The sequence below is a fragment of the Phoca vitulina genome, unplaced genomic scaffold, assembly GCF_004348235.1.
Source record: "Phoca vitulina isolate PV1807 unplaced genomic scaffold, GSC_HSeal_1.0 scaffold29, whole genome shotgun sequence".
Classification (NCBI taxonomy): domain Eukaryota; kingdom Metazoa; phylum Chordata; class Mammalia; order Carnivora; family Phocidae; genus Phoca; species Phoca vitulina.
The window spans coordinates 10,497,915-10,524,080 of NW_022589732.1; the positions used below are offsets into that span (position 1 = coordinate 10,497,915).

The following is a 26,166-nucleotide window of genomic DNA, read 5'->3' on the forward strand; positions in this document are numbered from 1 at the left end:
GATGGGTCGGTACAAAATCAGAACTGGAACAGATATCTTCAGGGCTTTGAGAACACCATGGAAACACAAATGCAAGCAGCTCCTTCCCACCCTATTATTCAGAGAATGGGGAGAGAGGGGTTCAAAGGGCTGAATTATCTGGTCATACGGCTGGCTCTCTTAAAATTAAAAATGCCAGAATGCTAAGAGCCAGAAGATCCAGTTCTTAGGATTCCATTTCTCAAACGTGCGCCGAGAAGGAGTGATCAAGGATGTTTACTATAGCACCCCCTTTTTGATAAGGAAACATGAGAAATCGCTCACATGGCAGTGGAGGATGGCTAAAGAAACTCTGGTAGAGCAATCATAAGGAATTACTTACCTGATCTGCATTTACCAGGCACATGCATAGTGCGTGCTCGGTGCCGGACACTGTTCTAAGTGCCTCACAGACACCGCCCACCTGACTGGAGGCAGCAGAGTGAACGCGGTGGTTAAGAGCCTGGGTCTGGAAGCTCATCGAATCTTGGCTTCTCCACTTACTGACTGTGTGACCGGAGGCAAATTATTTAACCTCTCTGGACCTTCGTTTCCTCATTTGAAAAACGGGGATAAAATAGTACTTATTTCATAGGTATTTTTTATTTCTATGCAGTTATATTTGAGGAATATTCCACTCAGTGAAGGGAGGGGGCAGATCCATATTAACTGACCCGGAAAGGTCTAGAAGATACATTATTAAGTGGGAAAACCAAATTACAGTAGTCCACACACAGTGTGAATTTATTTTAAAATACATGTAAATGGAGAGAGAAGGGTCTGGAGGGAGTCCTATCAGCCTGATAGTAGAGGTTACCTCTCAGACTGGGGGGATGGTGAGTTAAAGGGGACTTTGTCCTTATCAGTAACACTTTAATTTTTTACAAGGGCGACATATCACTGTATGACTGCTGCCATTAAAAATTAATACACCATTCAGACAGCCGTGTGCCGCTGTCCACAGTCCTGAATGATCCGTGCATGCCCAGGCACAGCCGCTCCTCCTGACCAGGACACCGGGTCTCTAGGCCTCTCCCAGGGGTTCTGACAGATTCATGGATACACAGTTAAGAGGGAGGGGGAGACAAACGGACAGCTGGGAGCAAAGCCACAATGGCTAGGGAGCAAAAAGAAAGACTTTCAAAAAATATTATTTTTGTGTAATTGCAACTAAGACGAAAGATTTTCAACTGGGGGTGAATCTCTGATGTTCTACATACATCCACCAGGGAAGGAACGAGGGAGCCAAACCTCCCAAGGACTGTGGAGAGAAGGAGGGAGACCAAGGCCGAGGGCCCCAGGGTGAGATGGCCATCTAGCCCACGGGGGTGGGGGCACTGCTAGCCCCCTCCCCTATCCCAGGAGCTCTCCGGGCCTAGACGCCCCAGCGTGACCAGCCCTCACCCCACCCCCGGCCCTAGGCTGTGGATTCTGAGGCTAGACTAACTCCTGCCTCCGGCTAAGAATGTAATCTTGGGCTTTCTTTTAAAAAAAATGAAAAATACTTTTTCTCAGTATTATAAAAATTATACATGTGAACTTTGGGAAAACTAGAAAATATGGACACACAAAAAGGAAAGACTAAAAGGCACCCATAATCTTGCACCCAGAAAGAACCCTGTCAACTTCCTGGTGTGGGTATTGTTGCACACCTTTTTCTGCATATGAGTGTGTATGTGTGTGTGTGTGTGCACGTGTGCGTGTGTCTGTGTGGTTTTTAAAAGAATAATGTCTGTATTTGTTTAATTTGTGTTCACTTTACAGTGTATGGTGAACATCTTTCTCTAAGAGTCAATGTTCTCTGACAGCCTGATTTTTTTTTTTTTAAAGATTTTATTTATTTATTTGAGAGAGAGAGCACGAGCAGGGGGAAGAGACAGAGGGAGAGGGAGAAGCAGACTTCCTGGTGAGCAGGGAGCCCGATGCGGGACTCGATCCCAAGACCCTGAGATCATGACCTGAGCCGAAGGCAGACGCTTAACAGACTGAGCCACCCAGGCATCCCTGACAGCCTGATTTTTTATAACTGTTTAACATTTCCTGTATCGATGCACAAGATAATAGATCTATATCATTGGAATGATAGGCTGCCTCTAGTTTTTCATTGTGGAACCATGCTTTGATGGACATGTTGTAGCTTTTATCTTTCATCACATCTTAATCTGTCCTTGGCCGAATTAGACATAGAATCACTATGATCCAGGCCCAGTGACTAGCAGCCGACCACAGCACTTTGCATCTCTTTGATGTTGAGGTAGGGTGGTGGTCCCAGCAAACTATTGCTCAAATAAATTTCTCCTTTCTTTCAGGGAACACTCATTGAGTGGACCAAAGGCTTCAAGGCCACTGATTGTGAAGGGGAAGACATGGTGGACATGCTCAGGGAAGCCATCAAGAGGAGAAATGTATGTTATGGTGTTGAGGCTCATGCCCAACCTTGCACCTTCTCCCAGGCCCCTTTGCTCTGCCATCCTGTGCCCATTCCTATGGCTCTGGTCTCTGCCCCCCTTGGGCTGATATGCCCCGCCTGAGCCTGTTTGGCGTGCACATCCTACTTATAGTATGGCTACTCCCTTTGCAGGAGTTTGACCTGGACATAGTTGCAGTTGTAAATGACACAGTGGGGACCATGATGACCTGTGGCTATGAAGATCCTAATTGTGAGATTGGCCTGATTGCAGGTAAGTGGTCAGGCATGTCCCATTAGCCTACTCCTGTCTGATCTTTTGGTGGTTTCCTTTTCACATAGTGTGGGGCCGGGGGTGGGGGTGGGGTTGGGTGGAGCATTGTTCCATTACACAGAGCTTCTAAAGCCAGTTTTGTCCAAGGCAGAGATTGAGTTAAGATTAGGATTCCAGGTCTCCTAATTTCTAAATTTTTACTTCATATCTTTCTCCTTAAGGGTCCTAAGCCAACGTTGTCCTTTTGTTGAGGAAGGAGAATAGCGTAGAAAGAGGGGTTTTCAAATTAGGGCCTTAGGGTAGATTATCCAGACTGGAAAGAGACCACTGTTGTTTTGGGGCTGATTTTCATCAGCTCCAATGTACACCTCCTCTGTTAACTGACCTCTTCTGGCTGTGGGTGTGCAGGATGGGGAGAGTTGGAAATAAACCTAGAAGGGAAGGGAGTGGCCTGACACGTGATATAGGCATTTAAGGGGCTTTGGGGAGAATTCTGGCAGTGATTAAGGGCAAGGGTGGATTTCAGGGGGCTGACTCTCTAATTGGTGAGGGGATGGGTAGGATTTGAACAGGTGAAGATGGAGATGAGCATTCCAAGGGACAGGCACAGGTTAGTAATGACAGAATCTGGGAAAGTTGTTCTAGTTGGCTGTCTGGGCTTCCCGATGGTGAGCAGGGGATAGAACAAGGAGATGGGGATATAGTGAGACACCTCCAATGCCAACTAAGAGGTTTCATCTCACTGTAGCTCTTACCTGCTTTGTGACAATGGACAGGTTACTTACTCTGCCTGGGCTTGAGTTTCCTCATCTGTTGGGGGGGCGGGGCTAGGATTAGGAGGGCAAAGGGGTGAGATTTGTTTGATTGCATGTAATAGTTGCCTGGACTGTTGCACTGAGAATAGTTCTGAGACCAGGTCAGGGGCAAAGGAGAAAGAAAGTGGCCTACAGATACCAATGTTTACCTCTCCAAGACTAGATAATTCCTCATGGTCCCTTCTAGCTCTGGTTGCTAACTGTGACTACTTGGGAGCCCATCTTGTGTACCTATAGCTTAACAGTAATGGTGAGGATGAGGATGTAATGTGATGGTGATGTAATGTGATGGTGGTGACGAGGAGGGGGAGGATGGTGTTCTCTCAGGCACCACTTACTATGTGGAGGAAGCATCTCACTGTTTTCTTTAGAACAAGCCTATAAGGCAGGTATTATTTCCTTTTTACAGATGAAGAAATTGGACCTCTAAAAGATGAGATACTTGTCTATGGTCCCCTAGTTACGAGTGTAAAGCTGGAATTCACACCCAGTCATACCTGACTTCAAGCCTAAATTTCTCTCCGCTGCCCCCCTCTGCCTCTTTAGGACCTGGTGATGTTTTTGAAGTCTAAAGTCCCTCCATGCTTCCTTTTAGGAACAGGCAGCAACATGTGCTACATGGAGGAGATGAGGAACATTGAACTGGTGGAAGGGGACGAAGGGAAGATGTGCATTAACACGGAGTGGGGAGCATTTGGAGATAACGGCTGCATAGACGACATCTGGACCCGATATGACAAGAAGGTGGATGAGGGGTCCTTGAACCCTGGCAAACAGAGGTGAGGAGGGTGGATGTGTATATTTATGTGGTTGTGCAGTGTATGACTTTATCAGATCGGGGGGGTACTATATTCATATCATAGCTGCTATAGCTTTGTATTTTTATTACTATTCCCCATCAGAGGTCAGTGAAGTGTCTTATTGGAACAAAAGCAAAATACAGGACAAGTTTCCAAGAAGTAGAAAGAAGGGGTGGCTTTTTCTAATCACCATAAGGTACCATAAGGTCCAGTGGTGGCTTTGGAAGTGATTTAGACATGGTCACCAAGTTTATTCACTGTGGGCCAAGTGTCACAGAGCAGGGGCATGCTGACTTAGTGGGCCCTCTCGGGATGGGCTGCTAGTAGATCCAGTTTAGAGGTCAACATCCTCAGCCTTTCAAGGTCTGGCTACCAGGTTGGTGACCTCTGTTGTTCTGGGGGTGGGGAAGTGCGAGCAGGTGGTGGATGGGAGTACCGGTTCTCAACCATGATGTCATGTCCCATCATGGGTCACAAGCACTGGGGAGGTGGATTCTAATTACCAGCCATACTAATAAAAATACTGAAATCAATGAATGATTCTTTAAAAAAAAATTGAGTACATTTTCACTTGTGTTCTCATCTAGCTTCTTGAGTCAAAGAGAAAGGGGTAGGTAGAGATAGAGTTAGCATGCTAGGAATTGATAATTAACTCAGGCCCATCCATGACAGCAGGTGTTGGCAAACTTTTTCTTTAAAGGACCAGATTGTAAATGCTTTACTATCAGGCCATATGGTCTTTGTCACAATGAAACTCAGTGTCTTAGTATATAAAATAAGATGAAAATATAGATTTATCATGATGATGATATCCCAGTGGCGAAGTTGAACAGATAGGAAATGTAATGGGATATGTGGGCCACAGATGCCTTGGTAACTGTGGAACCAACAATCCTGTACAGGAAGATACCTGGGCAAGGCCAGGACCAGCCTTAATGGTCCTTGGTCTTCCTTTGACACTAGCCTTCATAGCTGGAAGGAAGGTGAGTTGTGGGAAGCCCAGCTGAACTAGGTGTTGCTCCAAAAAGAAGGGACCTTATCTCTGAATCCCAAGTTGGGGCATTCGAGCATCATGGCTCTTCTCAAGGGGTAAGTGCCTTCTGACTTAGTTTTGTGTCTGAATCCATTGGAGGCTCACATTTTTAGAGTGAGAGTTTAAGGGGGCAACACATTTGAGTTTGCTTCGCTGTCACTATTATTTGAGTATTGGTTCCTTAGACTGCTGAGGTCCTGAGCAGTAAAGCGAATACAGGTCCAGCACACAAGTCTCAGACGCAGCTTCCCACTTGACCTACAGGCCTTGGTGGTCCAGCTCCTCATCACTGTTAGTAACGCTGTCTCTCATGCCCGTGCACAGTGCCTGCTCAGTGCCTGCTGGTTACAAAGTCCCTTTTCCTCTTGCTCCTTCCCTCGTGGAGCTCACAGCCTGGTAGAAAGGGGGGCTTGGCTCCCTTCCAACATGTTTAAAGAACCCCTGGTGTGTGCGGTTTAAGTAGAGTATTTCATGAAGCAGCATCTCTAATGGAACAGATTTCTTCAATTACAAAGCCAAGGGGAATCTAGTAAACCAGATTTATAATACAAAGCCAAGGAGAACTGGCTTTGGGACCTGGAAAGGGACTCGCTTTTGCTCCGTGACTGCTGTGTACCAGATGCTGGCCTCCCGACACTCTTGTGAGATCAAGCTTTTGCTCTCTGTTTTATGAATGATGGCTCACTGTGCTCGCTCATGCGTCCAGTACGGGGCATCGCTGGGACCTGGCTTCTTCCCGGTCAACAGGGCTCCAAAGACTGGCTGTCCCATATCGCACAGACTTCTGCATTGCATTTCTCTGGGCCTACTACCCACTCTGAACCACTCCAACCAGGCAGCTGTTGGATGCCAGTGGTATGCCATCCATACCCAGACCCAAGGTCCTTTTGTGAACCACTCACCAGTGCTGATTTTCCTGCTTGTGTCAACCTTATCCCTATTCTCCAAACAGATACGAGAAAATGACCAGTGGGATGTACCTGGGGGAGATTGTGCGGCAGATCCTGATTGACCTGACCAAGCAGGGTCTCCTCTTCCGCGGGCAGATTTCAGAGCGTCTCCGGACCAGGGGCATCTTTGAAACCAAGTTCCTGTCCCAGATTGAAAGGTGATGTGGGATCACGTTCACCTGCTCGGTGTGAGAGGCCCTGACTGGGATGTGCTACTGTCAGGCTGGGTCCAGCAGACTTGAGATTTAAAAATAAAAACAGTAAGAGCCTGGCTGGGCAAGGGGTTTCCTCCTAGAGCTGCTCTGTCTCTCTAGCTGCATCAGGGACCACAGCACACAGCTGAAGGGCCAGCCGCGTGCCCGAGCCCTGAGCTTCCTAAACTGTTACACGGGAGTGAGCTTCGGCTAAAAAATGATCCTCTTTTGTTTCTGAAAAGATGATGTGTCCATAATATGAAAGAAAACTCTTTTAAAAAATCACCCATATGGTCATGATTAAATATAACTGTTTTGATTTTTGCATATTACCTTTCAAGTTTTTAAATGTGTGTAAACATAATTGCAATCATACCACACATATCATTCTATATATTGTTTACTTAGTGTTTGTACATGACAATTTTCAGTTACAATTCTGAAATAATTACGAAAATTTTAAAAATATATAAGAGTAGAGGGAATGGTAAAATGAATCTAATATTTGCATCACCACCTTCAACAATGATCAACTCACAGCCAAACTCAGTCCGTTAATACACTCCTGCTTTTCCCATCCCCAGACTGGATTGATTTGAAACAAATCTCACATTTTATGTCACTTTATCTATAAATATTTTAAAATGTATTTCTAAAATATTAGTTCTTTGAAAAAACCATAACCTTCTACTCCTGAAACCAATATTACACTATATGTTAACTAACTAGAATTTAAATAAAAAATTGAAACAACACAAAACAAACAAAAAATCCTTAAACACAAGTAATAAAAAAACCCATAACCATATACTATCATCACATCTAAAATAGCTAATGATAAACCTTAATCTCAAAATATCCTGCCAGTGTTTCTATTTTCCAAATTGCCTAAAAATAATGGTTTTTGTTTGCATCCATATCGAAACAAGGTCCATAAAGTGCAGTTGGTTGATATGTCTTTTAAAAATCTCTTTTAATGTATAGACTTCTCCTCTTGTTTCCCCTTGGAATATATTTGATGAAGAAACTGTCATTGTATCCTAGAAGTTTCCTGTGTTCTAGATTTTGCTGATTACAGCATTTAGCATTTTCCTCTCCCTTGTATTTCTTGCAAACTCACAGGAAGACCCAGATGCCTGGTTAGATTCACTATTGAAGTTTGGACAAGAATATTTCATAGGTGGCATTGAATTGTCTGTCTGTCTGTCTTTTATGATCTTAGCAGTCATTGATGCTCATTGCTTAGATCTGTGATTCTAAAATGATGACAAGTTAATACTAACACTCCTACATTTTCTAGCTGGAATACTTCTAGAAAGAGAAACTTCCCCATCTCAACTCTTTGGTGTAATTATCATTTTAAATGGCTGCGTAATGTTACATTATATTGCTATACTGTAATTTACTAAACTTTCCCTTTATTTATTTATTTATTTTAAAGATTTTCTTTCTTTATTTGACAGAGAGAGACACAGCGAGAGAGGGAACATAAGCAGGGGGGAGTGGGAGAGGGAGAAGCAGGCTCCCTGCTGAGCAGGGAGCCCGATATGGGGCTTGATCCCAGGACCCTGAGATCATGACTTGAGCCAAAGGCAGATGCTTAACGACTGAGTCACCCAGGCGCCCCTAAACTTTCCCTTTAGTATAAGATATCTAGCTTGTAATTTATGGATTTCTGCAATTCTGTGTAACACCACTGTATTTCTTTTTTGTGTTATCATTTGCATCTCACAGATTATTTCCTTAGGAGTAGAAGCGTTTGGTTAAAAGAAATATTTCCCTAAGGACACACTTTTAAAAATATAGTTCCAGTTTCCACCACTAGTTATGTACAAACATGTCAGTTTCACTGCTTTTCCTACCAGCACTGGTTCTATCAGAAGTTTGGTATTTGGAATTTCTGTCAATTTGCATTCATTCAGTTAATTTTACTGGTCTTTATGGCCAGATGCCAGCAAGCCAAAAATCACTTTGGGAAAAAAGGAAAACTCTTTAGAAGTGAAAGCAGTGTACTTAATGAGAGAGGTCAGATGGACTGTTGCAGAGCAGATCTTGCCGTCTAAGGAGATGGTGGTCGAATCAGTAGCAGCAGCGGCAATTTTGTGTTTTTGAGATGTTGATCAGCAGATGTCCAGCATCCTTTTTGTCTGGGTTCAACCCATTAGATTCAAAAGTGTAAGTTAAAAGTCATCACCTTTGATGACCAGAGGGATCCTCTTTTGCTGTGGGAGCAAATGGTTTCTTCCTCAAATGGACTATCTTTGCCTTGCCTTTTTTTTTGCCTGAATAAAAAGGAAGATGTTCTTGGACAAGAGTAAGTTAGCAGGACCTATATGCCTCCAGAAATATTTGCCTCTGCCACACAAAAGGTGTCTGCTTTGGATGCTTTGGTTTCCTGTTTTGAGGTATTTTATTTTTAAACTTCATGGAATAAAAAGAAAATCATATCCAATGTCCTGCCAGTTGGGAATGGGAGGTGCTATGCTGACTGTGGCCCATTTCAAAGCACATTGTCCAATGGATGCAACAGGGATTCTTGGGGGGAATCCTGGGCTTCTACAGTCTCCAAGCCTGAGTTTAAGATTGCTTGTGCTGTGTGACCTGAGGCAAGTCGCATTACCTCTCTGGATGACAATTTCTTTTTTTTTTTTTTAAGATTTTATTTATTTATTTGACAGGGAGAGACACAGTGAGAGAGTGAGAAGGAACATAAGCAGGGGCAGAAGGAGAGGGAGAAGCAGGCTTCCCGCAGAGCAGGGAGCCTGATGTGGGGCTCGACCCCAGGACCCTGGGATCATGACCTGAGCCGAAGGCAGACGCTTAACGATTGAGCCACCCAGGCACCCCTGGATGACAATTTCTTTCCTTATAGAAGATAAATGCTCTACTGTTTAACCCCAGTGATTGACCCAAGGGTCGAGCAGGGGAATGTACGTCAAAGAACTAGGTAAACTGTGATGGGCTAGACTGTGGAAGCAATTTCAGGTTTTATTATTTTACATACTGAAAAAAAAATCCACTTTTTTTCATCCTATACAAATATTACTCATTCATAAGCAAAAGGAAGGGGCACCTGGCTGGCTCAGCTGGAAGAGAATATGATTCTTGATCTCGGAGTTGTGAGTTCAAGCCCCAAGTTGGGTGTAGAGATTACTTTTTTTTAAAGATTTTATTTATTTATTTGAGAGAGACAGAGAGAGAGAACATGAACAGAGAGAGGGAGAAGAAGATTCCCCACTGAGCAAGGAGCCCGATGCGGGGCTCGATCTCGGAACCCTGAGATCATGACCTGAGCTGAAGGCAGACGCTTAATCTACTGAGCCACCCAGGTGTCCTGGGTGTAGAGATTACTTAAATTTAAAAAAAAAAAAAAGGCAAAAGGAAGAAAATAAGAACTACCAGTAATCCTACCAGCATCTGAACAGATTTCTTTCTGCTCTGATTTTTTTTTTTCTGCACAAAGACAAACATTCAAAAACAAAAACAAACCAAGATCATATGGCACATAGTATTTTATCATCTATTTTTTTAACTTATATGTCATGAACATTTGCCATAGCATTAAACATTGTCACTCAAGCTCATTGTTAGGGTCTACAAAGGATTATATTCTCTGACTACACCACCATTTACCTGCTGAATCCACTGTTTAGCCAGACAGGTTATCTCTCAGTTTTTCTCCCTTAATAACATTCTTCTTCCCTATGTATTCCTTGAGACAGTCAAGGATATAATTTTACCTTGTTTAGCTTGGAAGCCAGAGCTCTAGGAGTTCACTGGGAGATAATCAGGGTCTAGACTCGAGGCCAGCCTGTCCCCATGGCAGGTGCTTCTCTGTTTTGTGCTTATGTGCTTACGGTCCTGTGTGTGGGTTCCTGTTCACTGAGGTGCTGATTGTATTTTGTAACTAATTTATTCACTTCCCCATTGAATGTACACAGCCCTATGCGGGTTACTATTGAGAATACAGTCTTACCCTCAAAGAGCATGTAGTCTAGTTGGGAAGAGAAAACAGAAAATCAGAAAAATTAAGTAGAAGGACAGTTGGCCTCCAGGTGAACAGGGCCAGAGTAATGGGAGCTGGCATGCACAGGGGAGAGGATAGACTTGGTGTGAGAAGGCATGTGCTTGAATCCCTGCTCTCTGCTGTCTGTGGGTAAGTCTCTAGCAACTCTGAACCTCAGATTCATCTTCTGAAAACGTACACCCGGTGTGTTGGTTGCTGAATCTAAGAATAGCTTCTAGTGAGATAATAGGTTTGAACACGCCTAACACCAGAGGGGCCACACTTTATTTTTTAAAGATGGTGGGACTTCTGGGGGTGGGGGGGGAGTCGCAGGCTTCCTTGAGTCCCAGCTGCTGTGGCATTCTGCTCTAACGCAGCCATTGCCTGGATCATTTTTTTCCTCCTTCCGCCTAAGGCATCTAGGGATGTGGGGGCTGTGAGGCACGCGGAGCAGGGTCCAGGGCCCCAGGAAGCAGGTCCTGACGTCCTGCTCTGCTTGCCCGCAGCGATCGGCTGGCCCTCCTCCAGGTCAGGAGGATCCTGCAGCAGCTCGGCCTGGACAGCACGTGTGAGGACAGCATCGTGGTGAAGGAGGTGTGCGGAGCCGTGTCCCGGCGGGCAGCCCAGCTCTACGGCGCCGGCCTGGCCGCTGTCGTGGAGAAGAGGAGGCAAGACCAGGGGCTGGAGTACCTGAAGATCACCGTGGGAGTGGACGGCACCCTGTACAAGCTACACCCGCAGTGAGTGCCCCAGAGAGGCCCCCACCGCATCTAACAGACGAGCTGGGAGCCCGCGTGGCTCTCTTTCCTAGTGGGTAGGACGTGGGAGTGCTCGCCATCCTCTCTGAACCCCATGCTCCTCAAGGCAGTAGTCATCTCTACCTCGTAGGGCTGAGTAAGTGCTCAACAAATACAAGTGATTAGTACTAAGTACTCCCATCTGACCTCACAGGGAGGTAATGAGAACTGAGTATTTTGCACAGCACAGAGCATTTGTCAAGTGTGAACTGGTTATAACTTTCTTAGCTCAGAGTCAGTGGACAGAAGGATTAATGTGAGTTTGAATCCTGGCTCCATCACTTAGAGCCTGGGCGGTTCAGTCGTTAAGCGTCTGCCTTCGGCTCGGGTCATGACCCCGGGGTCCTGGGATCGAGCCCCGCATCGGGCTCCCTGCTCCACGGGAAGCCTGCTTCTCCCTCTCCCACTCCCCCTGCTTGTGTTCCCTCTCTTGCTGTCTCTCTCTCTCTCTCTGTCAAATAAATAAATAAAATCTTAAAAAAAAAAAAAAGAAGCTGGAAGGCCTAGGGCCAGTTTCTTGCCCTCTCTGAGCCTCAGTTCTTAATCTGTAAAATGATGACAAAAATCTTACCTACCTCATAGGTTGTTGTGAGGACGAAGTTAAACAGTATCTGTAGAGTGTGTGGCGTGTCACAAAAAAGTCAACATTAAAGCTGTTATTATTTTTTTGAAAGCTATTATTTTTATTTAATGTTTGTTTGTTTGTTTTTTTAAAGATTTTATTTATTTATTTGACAGAGAGAAACACAGAGAGGGAACCCAAGCAGGGAGAGTGGGAGAGGGAGAAGCAGGCTTCCCACGGAGCAGGGAGCCCGATGCGGGGCTCGATCCCAGGGCCCTGGGACCCTGACCTGAGCCGAAGGCAGACGCTTAACGACTGAGCCACCCAGGCGCCCCTATTTAATGTTTAACATTTTGTTTTGGTGAAGAGGAAAAGTATTAACAAGTTCATAAAAATTTCCAATCACACTGAAACATATACACGAATATACTGTTGTAATCCTGGATCGTTAGCTCTTCCTGTGATGATGACTAATTTATCCAAAATAAGGGACTGGTATCTTTTCTTGTTTTTCCCCTTAGAATCACTTATTTATTTATTTATTTTTACATTTGTCTCATTTGTTTTATTAATGGAAAAATGACAAAGGAAATTAAATTTTTTATTTTATTATGTTATGTTAATCACCATACATTACATCATTAGTTTTTGATGTAGTGTTCCATGATTCATTGTTTGTGCATAACACCCAGTGCTCCATGCAGAACGTGCCCTCTTTAATACCCATCACCAGGCTAACCCATCCCCCCACCCCCCTTCCCTCTAGAACCCTCAGTTTGTTTCTCAGAGTCCATAGTCTTTCATGGTTCGTCTCCCCCTCCGATTTCCCCCCCCTTCATTTTTCCCTTCCTACTCTCTTCTTTTTTTTTTTTTAACATATAATGTATTATTTGTTTCAGAGGTACAGGTCTGTGATTCAACAGTCTTACACAATTCACAGCGCTCACCATAGCACATACGCTCCCCAATGTCTATCACCCAGCCACCCCAACCATCCCACCCCCCACCACTCCAGTTAAAAATTTTTTTTTAAACCTGAATTTTCTGATCTGTGCTGTCTTCTGTCAACTCTTAACTACTTTCCTAGAATCATATAGACTTTTCTTTTTTTTTTTTTTTTAAAGATTTTGTTTATTTATTTATTTGACAGAGAGAGAGAGAAACAGCATGAGAGGGGATAGGGTCAGAGGGAGAAGCAGGCTCCCCGCTGAGCCGGGAGCCCAACGTGGGACTCGATCCCAGGACTCCGGGATCATGACCTGAGCTGAAGGCAGTCGCTTAACCAACTGAGCCACCCAGGCGCCCGAATCATATAGACTTTTAAAATCTTAACTCATAACTTATTGACCAGAAAGCATCCCATGGCCAATCTAACCACCAAGGTCAATGTGCCAAAAGGCAGGGTTTTGGACCTACTTAGTAACCAGCACTTCACACTGCTTTCCCTCTGTCACCCACATCTCCGCCCTAACACTTTAAGGCTTATCTGTATTTTAAAATTAAAGGAAATAGGCCAATCTTATCAAAAGAGAGTATATGCTTAATGTTGAGATTTTAGGTATAAGAGAATTGGGATTATAGAAATAAAAATGGATGTAGAAACAGAACTTCTTGTCCTCTCAAATGAGACCCCTGGATAAACATCTTTATTTAAGTTGGTCCATTGTGCTGGGATTGTTTATGAAGTGATATATACTATGGAGTGTAGAGTTGAACTCTAATTCTAGCAAAATTAGTTAAAGAATATTTTCACTACTTTGGTTCCAGAAGAATCACTTATTTCTGATGTGGTCCCTACAAGCCTCTCTCTTGAACCAAAACTTGACCAAGGGACAAAAACCAAGTGATCATTTCTTTTTCTTTTTTTTTTTTAAAGATTTTATTTATTTATTTATTTATTTATTTATTTATTTATTTATTTATTTATGAGAGAGAGTGAGCCAGCAGGGGGGAGGAGCTGAGGGGGAGGGAGAGGGGGAGGGATGTGGGATTTGATCTCATGAACCTGAGACCATGACCTGAGCCGAAATCAAGAGTTGGATATTTCACCGACTGAGCCACCCAGGCGCCCCCTAATAATTGTTTTTAAACTGTTATTTAAGGGTGCCTGGGGCTCAGTCATTAAGCGTCTGCCTTTGGCTCAGGTCATGAGTCCAGGCTCCTGGGATCGAGCCCCGCGTCGGACTTCCTGCTTCTCCCTCTCCATCTGCCGGCCGCTCCCTCTACTTGTGCTCATTCTCTCACTGTCAAATAAATAAAATCTTTAAAAAAAAAAAAACCCTAAACCCCCCAAAAAACTGTTATTTATTACACTTTGACTATATGTATATTCTGTATATAAAACACCTAGAATAGTCTCTGGCATTAGTAGCTGCTCAATAAAAGGTACAATTAAAACAGCTCGTTAGCAAGCAGTATAGGAAGCCGTTCTATAGCCTGGAGAAGCAAGCTGGAAGGAACAAACTAGATTGGAATCATTCATAAATATGTTGATCCCATATGTAAGTGCTGATGATGTTTCTCTTTCTCTCTCTCATAGCTTTTCTCGGATATTACAGGAAACTGTGAAAGAACTAGCACCTCGATGTGATGTGACGCTCATGCTGTCCGAAGATGGAAGTGGAAAGGGAGCCGCTCTGATCACTGCTGTGGCCAAGAGGTTACAGCAGGCCCAGAAGGAGGACTAGGAACCCCCTCGGGCTTGGGCCCCATGTGCCTTGGATACTGGCTTGCCTTTCCTCCGGCAGATGCGTTGGTCAGGGACCAGAGGCAAGCTTCTAGCTGACTTCACATTCTGGATGGCCGAAAGAGAACCCCAGGTTCTCGGGTACTCCTAGCATTTGGTTACTCGGTGTTGTTTTCAGGGGCATTAAATGATATTTCTGATTCGCATATTTGGGCCAAAGATGGGCCAACTTGTAAAATCAAAGCATTTGGGCCTGAGATCCCCTTTTAGCAAATTTTCAGTTGAGGCCGGAGCTGCTAGTTCTCTATGGCTTTGGGTCCTGTGGCTGTTGCCCATGTGGCCTGGCTGGCTGGCTCCCCACCGGGGAGCTTCAGCCATTGCTTGTAGTAGATTGGGTCCTCACCTGTGGAGGCACATTTGAGAAGGATAGGGATTCATGTAATAAACTGGAGATCTAATCTAACTTGTCCTTAACTCATCATGCTGACCTGGAACATGGAAAGAGAATAAAGACTTGGGAGTATCAGCCCCAGGATGAAGAAGGTTGGTTGCCAGGCAGCCCTGCAGAAATCCTTTCATGCTTAAAGTGAGTTATGTCAGCACCTGTAGGGTTTTGTTGCTCAGTATTGCATGTGCGATGGGGAGGGGTGCCGTGTGGGGCACCTGTTTTCATTTTACATGTGGTTTGTGTTGCTACTGTGGGTAGTTGTTTTAAGGACTGTTAGGTATATGAAATCCAGTAAATGAATAAAAAATATTTGATTTCCTAAGAATCTTTGCATGAGGTATCAATATTTCATTTGGGAGGCTCGCTTGCTAACTTCATGCTCTGCTGGTGGAATAAGGGACACTGAAGTTTCTGAGAGCATCCCTCTAGCCCAGACTTCTTCCCAACAGGGGGAAATATGTGGAATATCTTCTATAATACCTTTAACAGTTTATCCAAATCTCATTTGAACGAATACTTCTCGTGCCTGGGCATTTACCACATGATCCTACAGCCCTTGCTTTTGAATAGCTAAAGTTGACTGGAGGTCCTTTTGATTTCCAAGCTGACTTCTACCTCACTGGAACTCAGCCGTCCCCACCAGTCCCATTAGTCTGCATTCTAGCCTCCAGAACTAAGTGGAGTTGACCTGTCCCTGACCATTTCCCCACTGGATGTCCTTGCTTTTTCTCAACCTCCCCCCCACCCATTAATTCGAACCACCTGTGACTTCCTACCTCATCACAGAGGTGCCCGTATGTGTTTCTCATCTAGCCTAGGAGACTGAAAGCTCTTTGTTAAATACATTTTTGTATTGCTCCAGTGAACCCAGGAAGATGCTGTTCTTATTAAACACTTACTAGATGGAGGCATGATTGAAAAATGAAGTGTTCCAAGAAAATTTCTTTGGAAAATGTAGAGGCCATTATCATGGGCTACAGACTGAAGAGAATAATATCCCAGATCATCCAGGCTGATTTTATTTTGATTTATGTACTTAATTCCTAGTGATAATTGTCACCATTTGTTGAAGCAGGATGTTCAGACAGACAGAATGGAGGAGGCTGAAGGAGGGTTAGAGAGGCCAGCTGGGGCTGGGGACAGATGAGGGAGCTGAGGTTCCCTAGGAAATATTTTTTCATACATTCAGTAAACATGTAGAGAGATACTTCTGTGGGTGGGGCCTAGATTTACCAAAATGAATTTTTTTTTTTTTTTTTTTTGTATTTTAAGGTTATACCTCTCTGGGGAGATGTTGTATGGATTTATTGAATTTATCTTTTTATATTTTGAAGTTATACTTTCGGGAAATCTTCCACCTTATCTGATTTTGTCTTCATCAACCCCAAACCTTGTTGCCCTTGTTATCTCTCCCCAGTTCTCTGTTTCCTTGGTAAGACACACCCAGCCCCCCAGTCCCTTTTCCTCCTGCTTCTGATGGGAGTCTCTGCCTTCGCCCTCCCGCCTGGATGGGTGATCTGGCCCAGAGATGCAGGCACTTGGACCATTACATTGTCCCAGACCTGGTCCCTCACCACATATTTGGCAGGTTTGAGGAGCTCATCCAGCTCTGGGCTCTTACCAGAAAAAGAACCCCCAAGGTATCTAGGCAACCTTGCACATTCTGACTAATTAAGAGCATCATAGAATCTTTGAATCAGAACGGAAGTGCTGAGAGGGCACACATTCATCTTGCTGTCTTTGGACAGGCCAGCCCCTGAAACACCAGGGGCAATGGAAGGCTAACTTCTCCTCAAAGTTTACTAGGCAAGACCAGCAGCCACACCAACAAGGTAAATCATCCTCATGTGGACCCGACTTTTCCTCTTAGGAGGGGCATCTTAGTCTACATTTCTACCCTGTGGTTAGTTTCTGCCAGTAACCTTTTGGCTAAAAAGAGCTGATAGATTTAAGAACTAGGTTTTCCCCATGACTCTGACTCTCCAGAAGAAGTGACCTTATTCCCATTTGTCTGTCTTCAGAAATCTTGTGTACTCTTCTTCCCATTAGCTGGAATGGGGGCTCTGTGAGAATAAGGACTTGGATCTCATCTTTCCTATTTTCCCCAAAGCCTACCACAGTGACTGGCATTGAATAGCCATTAGATAATTCTCTAAATGGATGAATGAATGAATGAATGAATGTTCAAACAAGTATGTGAATGAATTTATTGCTCTCCCTTCAATCTCTTCATTCTTTAGCCTCCCCCAATGGGACCTGAGCCTTATACACATGAGATACTCTATAAATGATCGTTCAGTGAATGCCAAGCCCTGTTCTAGGCACCGAGGACCCAAAGGAATAGAAGATAGCACTCCTGCTTTATTAGAATTCACATGCTAGCAAGGAAGGAAAGACATATAAATACCTGCAATACAATATGGTAAACAGGAACAAGAGGAGAACACAATTCCTGACCACGTCTTCGTCCTTTAGATCAGGAACTCTCAGCCTGTGTGGGAGTATATATGTGTATGCGTGTGTGTACATGTGCACCATAAACCCCTTTGGCAATCGTGCAGAGCCTACAGATCCTTTCTCATAATGCTTCTTTTTTTAAAGATTTATTTATTAGAGAGAAAGAGAGTGTGAGCATGGTGGGGGGAGGGGCAGAGGGAGAGGGAGAGAGAATCTTTTTTTTAAAAAAAAAGATTTTATTTATTCACTTGAGAGAGACAGAGAGAGCACAAGCAGGGGGAGAGGCAGAGGGAGAAGCAGACTCCCCACCGAGCTAGGAACCCAAAGTGGGACGCAATCCCAGGACCCCAGGATCATGACCTGCACCGAAGGCAGATGCCAAACCATCTGAGCCACCCAGGTGTCCCTGGGAGAAAGAGAGTCTTAAGCAGACTCTGTGCTGAGCGTGGAGCCTGATGTGGGGCTCAATCTCATGACCCGGAGATCACGACCTGAGCCAAAATTGAGAGTCGGCTGCCCAACCAACTCTGCCACCCAGGCACCCCACATAATGCTTCTAAATGCCTAAAATATGTAGGGGTACAAGGGAAGCCAATGGTATTGAATTACAATTATTAGATTAAAGTAACATATGTGCTTATTTTTTATTGCACTGTAATGAGATCCAGTAGGAACCTGATAACAACCATAATTCTGAAATCCTGATGAGTATAAACAGTATTTTGAGACATTTGCAACCACAGTGCAGACATGAAAATGTCCATGGCTTCTCCTGGAGACAGAGTCCCAGCGGCTGCTGCCAGTACTGTGGTTTGTTGTCTGCATCCAAAATGGAAGGAAATGCCAAATTTCAATTAGAGGGGATTGAAAATAAGTCCCAAAGAAGCTTAGGGACTCCCCATTTTGGGGGTCTTTCCTGTGGGGGCTTAGGTTAATAATCCCTGACTGAAATGTCCTACTAGACCTGGCACTTAATTAGGGAAAGCATCTTAGATGGCAGAGAGGCAGTGTGGTTTGGACTCAGAAAGAATCAGGCATGCTATTCAACCTTTCTGAGCTGCAATTTCCTCACATATAACAGCTAACAAGGTTATGCCAACTACACAAGCTAAATACGTGGACACGGGGATAAGCTATGAGCCACTTGTACACATGTGAGGTAGTTGTGTTATGGTGGTTGCTATATTGTTAGGGGGCCTGTCTTATTGGTGTGATCACCTTGAACATCAACCTAAAAGTCCTTCCAAGCTGATTGCCCAGATATGCAGATGGGTAAAGAATGGCAATTGAGAGAAATGCATTTCTCACAACCCCTTCCTTCCACCTCCACTGTCTTGATATATTCCCTCTTGTACTATTTCACAGTTGAAACTCCTCGTGAACCATATTTTGTTAGAGGAAGGATGGGACTTGGCCAAGTCAGGGATGATAGAGGGATCTGGTAGCTCATATTTGGGGTGAACTAAGAGGGTCAATTAGAGTAGAAGAGTTGAATTCCTTTCTGTTCCAGCCAGGGAAAGAATGATGCTGGTGAGAAAATGAAATCTTCCAGTTTTGTTTTGTTTTAATATATAAGAAAGAAAGAGAGATAGCAAGAAAGGTAGGTTATTGACAATTTAGGGAATCAGAATGGTTTGGGGGATTGACCTAAAAAGCAGGGATGCATTAACAGCACAGGGACAATTCCAGGGGGGGCATTTACATCACTGTCTGTATGTGACCCAGTTCCTGCCGAGTCACCTCTGTGACAGTCTAGAGTGGCCTTTCACAAAGTCAGCCAGTCTGGAGTCATTCTTTCCTCTAATACTCAAATAAAATGGTTCATATCCCACATGCTGCAGAGCGGACTGTCTCCTGCACTCACATTTCAACACTCCTGAATGAAAGGCTTACATCTTCCAGTTACTCCTCTTATTCCTGCCTCCAGTAAACTGCTTCCACTCATCTTAGTCGATGTCACAATTCCTGCAGGGGTTGCCATTCTCTCTCTCTCTGTTTTGTCTGATGTACAGAACTGTCCCTTCCTCTTGGATTCCCCAAACATCATTAAATCAAGGCTAGTGTTTGGAACAGACTGAACTAAAGGCTTGGAGACTGTGGAACAGGGACTACTTCATAGAATAGGAAACAACTTAAATATGAATATTAGATATCAAATTTCTATGACTGTCTCCACCCCAGAGAATTTTTCACTGGCCGTCATTCTCCATAGGCTCTGCTGGTTACATGGATTATGGATTCTCCCTAATTCCTCTGCAAGCTTCTTTCTCATATCCTTCTCTTCTATGAATTCTGGACTCTTTCCATAAAATGAAAAATTCCTAGTGTTCTGTTTCATAGAGCTGATGACTCTTCTACAGTCTCTAACCCTACGCCAGCCCAGGGGACCTCACCTTTCCCAGCCAAAAAGTTCCCATTGAGGTATTTGAATAAAAAGAGGGATTTTCTCTCTAAAAGGAATTATTCTGTTCTCTTACAGTCAAGGTACAGCGAACTTTTTTCCTTGACATGCAGTGAACTGCCAATATTTCAAGCTATGATATCGTTAACACAATCAAGATAATAAACATATCACCGCCAAAAGTTTCCTTGTGACCCTTTGTAATACCTCCTTTCTGCCCTGTTTCTCTTTCCTTTTACTCAGTTAACTACTGAGTTGCTTTCTGTTTTGATATAATTTAGTTTGCATTTTTTAGAATTTTATATAAATGGAAGCATATAGTTGGTATACTTTTTAAATCTGGCTTTCTTCACTCAGTATACTTACTTTGAGACTCATTCATGTTGATGCAAGTATCGATTTCATTCCTTTTATTGCTGACTATTCCATTATATGGATATACCACAGTTTGTTTATCCATTCATCTATTCATTGGATATTTGGGTTGTTTCCAGTTTTGGGTTATTACAAATAAGACAGCTATGAGCATTGTATACAAGTCTTCGTTTGGATATATACTTTCATTTCTCTTGGGTAAATACCTAGGAGTGGAATAGCTAGGTCATTGAATTAAATTTTTTAGGCAAAAGCCAAACTATTTTCCGAAGTAGTTGAACCATTTTATACTCCCATCAGTAGTATATGAGACTTTGAGTTTTTCCACATCTTTGTCAACACTTGGATTGGTTGGTCTTTTTAATTTTAGACATTCTAATAGGTATATAGTGGTATATAATTGTGGTTTTAATTTGTATTTCCCTGATATTTAACATTTCTTTATATATTTATGGACCAAATGTTTTCCTTCTTCTAAGAAATGTTTTAGTCATGGCTTTTGCCTATTTTTAAGTTGAGCTCTTTGTTCCTTTTTATTGATTTGTAGGAGTTCTTTATATATTATGGATCTAGTCCTTTGTCAGTTTTAGGCATTACAAATATCTTCTCATTTTTTCATTTTCTTTAAGGTTTTGATGAACATAGTTCTTAATATTGTCAAAATTCTTAATCCTTTTTAAAAAGTTAGCATTTTTTTGGGGGGCACCTGGGTGGCTCAGTTGGTCAAACATTTAACTCTTGATTTTATCTCAGGTCATGATCTCAGGGTCATGGGATCAAGCCCTATGTCGGGCTCTGTGCTCAGCCCGGAGTTTGCTTGTCCCTCTCCCTCTGCTCCTACCCTCGCTTGTTCACTCTCTCTCTTAAAGAAATAAAATCTTTAAAAACGTTTGCATTTTTTGTTTCTTAACCAATCTTTCTTTACCCTCAAGGTCAGAAGGATTTTCAACAATATTGTCCTCTAAAAACATTTAAAGTTTTGCTTTTGAGGAGCACCTGGGTGGCTCAGTCAGTTAAGCAGCTGCCTTCGGCTCAGGTCATAATCTCAGGGGTCCTGGGATCAAGCACCGAGTCAGCTCCCTGATCACTGGGGAGTCTGCTTCTCTTTCTCCCTCTGCCCCTACCCTTGCTTATGCTCTGTCTCTGTCTCTCAAAAAAATAAATAAATAAAATCTTTAAAAAAAAAAGTTTTACTTTTGAGGGGTGCCTGGCTGGCTCAGTTGGTGGAGCATGTGACTCTTGATCTCAGGGTTGTGGGTTCAAACCCCATGTTGGGTGTAGATATTACTTAAAAAAAATAAAATGATAAAGTTTTGCTTTTGACATTTGTTCTTAATCCAAGTGGAGATGATTTTTACATATGGATAATTTACAAGCCAATTTTATTTTTCCCCCTTTAGGTAACTAGTTTTACAAGTTCTGTTTCTTAAATAGTCTCTCCTTCACCATTGACATAACATGCAAGCTTCTTAAATTCCACAAAAAACAAAATTCAAAAAAGCCTTTTGATAATTGTATTGATCTTGCATTGCATCTGTAGATTAATTTGGGGAGAATGATCTCTTTAAGATATTAATTCTTCCTAGCCATTAACATGGCTTGTCTCTCCATTAATTTAGGCCTTTCCTAATGTTTTCCAAAAAGCTTTGTAATTTCCTACATAGATCTTCCACACTTTTGTTCTTAGATTTATTCCTAAGTAGTATATAGTTTTGCGATACAGTTTTGTGATTAAAAATTCAGTCCTTTAGAAAAAGTTTTAGTTCCTAATTGTCTGGTTGCTAATGCAAAGAAATGCAATTGACTTTTATTACTAATCTTATATCCAATTACCTTACTAGACTTTTCTATTACTTTTATTAACCTTGTTAGTTTGAAAAAATCCAAAATCTATAGAAAACTGGCAAGAATGTTACAATGAACTCCCATTATCCTTCACCTAAATTCATTAATAGATAATATTTGCCAGATTTGTTTTATCTCCCTGTGTAGATACATAATGTAATATAATAGGGATTATTTACTACTCATATTCTAGTTTTGCAAAATCATTCAAGAGTGAATTGCAAAGATCGTGACCCTTCACCTCTAAATAACGCATCGTGTATTTATTGAGAACAAGGACAATCTCTTAGACAACCACAGTGAAATGATCAAATTTAGGAATCTCCTCTAGTTATTTAAATTAGTTTGGATTTTATGTATAGACCCTTATATAATCCACCAACATTATCAGTTTTTCTTTCTATTTCTCCACTTTTAATTTTGTTTCTTGTCTATATCACCTAAATCACACAGTACGATGTTGACATGAAATGGCGGTGGTGAGGATCTTTGTCTTATTCCTACACATTTCTTCATTTAGAATCATTTTTTTTCATATGCATGGTTAGTGTTTTATTTTTGAAGAATGGGTCTGAAACATCACACCAACACAAGCTGTACAGTAAAGTTTAAAATAGTTTTATAAGGATCTGTTATAACATATGTAATGACTGTTCACTCTACAAAATCTCGCTCACAGAACTTATGATACATCTAGTTGGAAGCAGCACCGGGCTTTCCAGACAGTCACTCAGCATTTTTCTCTTATCTGCACAGACTTCTCATCAGCTGCCTTCTGCTTGTGCTGTGTGATCTCAGAGTCCCTCTGCTTCCTCTGAGAGGTAGTCAAGGTAAACTTTCTTTTTCCCTTGCTAATTTCCTGGGATTTCTTCATGTTTTCCTGATGGCAAGTTCTTGTTGATTTTCACGGGCCCTATTAGCTGCTGGACTGAGGCTGAAACAGAGCCACTAGGAAAAGTGGGGGTTCCCTCCCACACTCAGCGGCACCCCCCACCTGTGGATCTTGAAGGCTGAGCCCATGCAGGCCCTCCGTGAGGCAATGCCTCTGCTCCATCCTCCTAGAATGATTTTTATGTGTTTTTAGGAGTACATTTTATCAGCTTACATAGGTTCTCTTTTAGTCATAGTTTACTAAGACTTTTTGTTTTCCCCCAAACAGGTATTGAATTTTATCAAATTATTTTACTACACTATTGATGTAGTATAAAATTTTTTTTCTCATTTACTTAACAAAAGTGAGTGACATCTATTTAATAATATTAAAGCATCACTGCAATGCTGGGTAAACCCATCTTGGTCATTTTTATTTTCATTATTTATGAAATAAATATTAAAATGATATTATTATCATTTTTATAACTGTTGGATTTGATTTGTTGATATTTTATTTAGAATTTCTGCATCTATATTTATGAGTGAAATAAGCTTATCATTTTTCTTTTTCATACCGTCATTGCTTTTGTATGTGTATACTAGCCTCATAGAAGGAATTTTTATTCTCTGAAAGAGTTCATTGAAAGTTTTGTAGAATCTACTTCAAAAGTCATTTGGGACTTGTATTTTCTTTGGGTTAAGATTTTAACTACTGCTTCAATTTTTTTGAATAATCAGACTATCCAGGTTTTCCATTTTTTCTTCAATCAGGTTGGTTAGGTTATATTTTTCCAAGAATTTATCCACATTGTCATATTTTAAAAATATAATGACACAATTTTTTTAAAATTTAGATATAACTCAAACAACATAAAATTCACCTCTTTTAAAGTGTGTACAATTCAGCGTTCTTTAAAATATCAACAAGTTGTGCAACCATCACTATCATCTAATCCTAGAACATTTTCAGTGTCCCAAAAGAAGCTCCATACCCATTAGTAGGCACTATTCCTCCTGAACCCTAGCCCAGGCAAACACTAATCAGCTTTCTGTCTCTACGGAGACGCCTGTTCTGAACATTTCATATGATGGAATCATACCATATCGTCCCCTTTTGTGTCTGGCATCTCTCACTTAACGTTTTCAAGCTTCCTTTGTGTTATAGCATGTGTCAAAACTTACTTCTGTTAAATGCCAAATGATATTCCATTGTATGGATATACTGCATTTTGTTTATTCACTTACAAGTTGATGGATATTTGGTGGTTTCCACATTTGGTTATTATGAATAGTGCCGCTGTGAACATTTGCCAACAAGATTTTGTGTGAACGTATGATTTTAATTCTCTTAGATATACATCTAGTAATAGGATTGCTGGACCATATGGTAATTCTATGTTTTAACTTTTTGAGGAACTGCCAAATTGTTTCCCAAAGTGGCTGCATCATTTACATTCCCACCACAGCAGAGTGTGTGTGTGTGTGTGTGTGTGTGTGTGTGTGCGCGCACGCGCGCGTGTGTAGTGGAACGTTGTTCCACCACATCCTCATCAACACTTGCTATTGGCAGTCTTTTTAATTACAGCCATCCTAGTTTTTATGAAGTAATATCTCACTAGGTGTAGATATGCATTTCCCTAGTGACTATTGATATTCAGCATCTTTTTATATGCTTATCGGTCATTTGTATATCCTCTTTGGAGACATGTCTGCTAAAATCCTTAGCCCATATTAAAAGTTGACTATTTCTCTTTTTATTGTTGAGTTTTAAGTGTTCTTTATATATTCTGGATACTAGACCCTTTTCAGATGTATGATTTACAAACAATTTCTTCCATTTTGGTAGCTTGTCTTTTCATTTTCTTGAAAATATCCTTTGAAGCTTACAATTATACTTTTGATAAAGTCCAATTTATTTTTTCTTTTGTTTGTGCTGTTGGTGTTATATTTAGAAAACTTTTGCCTAACACAAGGTAAAGATTTACCCCTATGTTTTCTTCTCTGTATTTTATAGTTTTAGTTTTTACATTTAGGTCTTTTACACATTTTGAGTTAATTTTTGTATATGGTGTGAGGGAGAGGACCAACTTCATTCTTTTGCATTTGGCTATCCATTGTTGAATCCCAGCACCATTTCTTGAAAAGACTATTCTTTCCTCATTGAAGGTTCCTGGCACTCTTGTCAATAATCAATTGACCATAAATGTATGGGTGCATTTCTGGACTCTCAATTCTATTCTATTGATCTATATATCTATCACTGTGACATGAAGTTTTAACTAATGTTCTCTCATTATTTAAAAAAAATATCTAGTGTATCTCTAGTTATGTCCCCATTTTCATTCATTACGTTATTCTAAGCCTTTTCTCTTTTTGTTGATCAATTTTGCCAGAGACTTTTTGTTGTTGTTTATTTATGTCTACTTTGTTTGATACTAAGGTATTTGCATCAGCTGTTTTATGGTTAATGTTTGCATGCTATATTATTTTCTGTCCTTTTATTTTCAACAATGTGTACCCTTTTATTTAAAGTGTGTCTTTTGTAAACAGCATTTAGTTGGATCTTATTTTGTCTTGTCTTTATGTTGTCTGATACTTTCTGTTTTCTAAATGGAATATTTATTCTATTTACATTTAGTGTAACTACTATTACGGGTGGGTTTAATCCTATCCCCTGAATGCTTTGTTTTTTATTTGTCCTATTTGTTGTTTCTTTATTTCTGTTTTCCTGACTTCTTTTGGATTAATCAAAGTAGTTTTATTATTCCATCTTATTTCATCTATTGGCTTTTAAATTATTCTGATTGTTAAATGCTTTTACTTTCTTTTGAGATAAACTCTGCATACAATGAAATGAGTAAACTAAAATTTTCCATGTGGTGAGTTTCAACAAATGCATGCCCTCATACAACTTAAATAGACAATATTATCTTCACCCTGGAAAAGTTTACATTGTTTGAGGTGGTACTCTAGGAATTACAATATGGATTTTTAATGTATCACAGCCTACCTTGACTTAGTGTTTTGCCACTTCATGGGCAATGTAAGAACCTTATTGTATAAACCTATTTACCTTCCTCCTGCCCTTTATGCTATTGTTGACATATAGTTTACATGTATATTTGTTATAATACCTACAATACATAGTTATTGTTGTTTTAAACAGTTGATAGTCTTTTTATATTAAAAACTGTGTTATATTAATCCACTTGGCTGCTTTTTCTT

At 41.6% G+C, this 26,166-nt stretch overlaps 1 protein-coding gene across 1 annotated transcript in view; it reads left to right on the forward strand.

Annotated features, from left to right (window-relative positions):
* Positions 1-15,252, forward strand: part of HKDC1 (hexokinase domain containing 1) — a 43,176-nt gene extending 27,924 nt beyond the window's left edge. Inside the window, exons 13-18 of the mRNA XM_032423888.1 lie at positions 2,328-2,423; positions 2,600-2,699; positions 4,110-4,293; positions 6,300-6,455; positions 11,004-11,237; positions 14,396-15,252. Coding sequence (XP_032279779.1) covers positions 2,328-2,423; positions 2,600-2,699; positions 4,110-4,293; positions 6,300-6,455; positions 11,004-11,237; positions 14,396-14,543 — 918 coding nt within the window. The 3' untranslated portion in view covers positions 14,544-15,252. The remainder of the gene's footprint in view (positions 1-2,327; positions 2,424-2,599; positions 2,700-4,109; positions 4,294-6,299; positions 6,456-11,003; positions 11,238-14,395) is intronic.
* Positions 15,253-26,166: the final 10,914 nt, after the last annotated feature.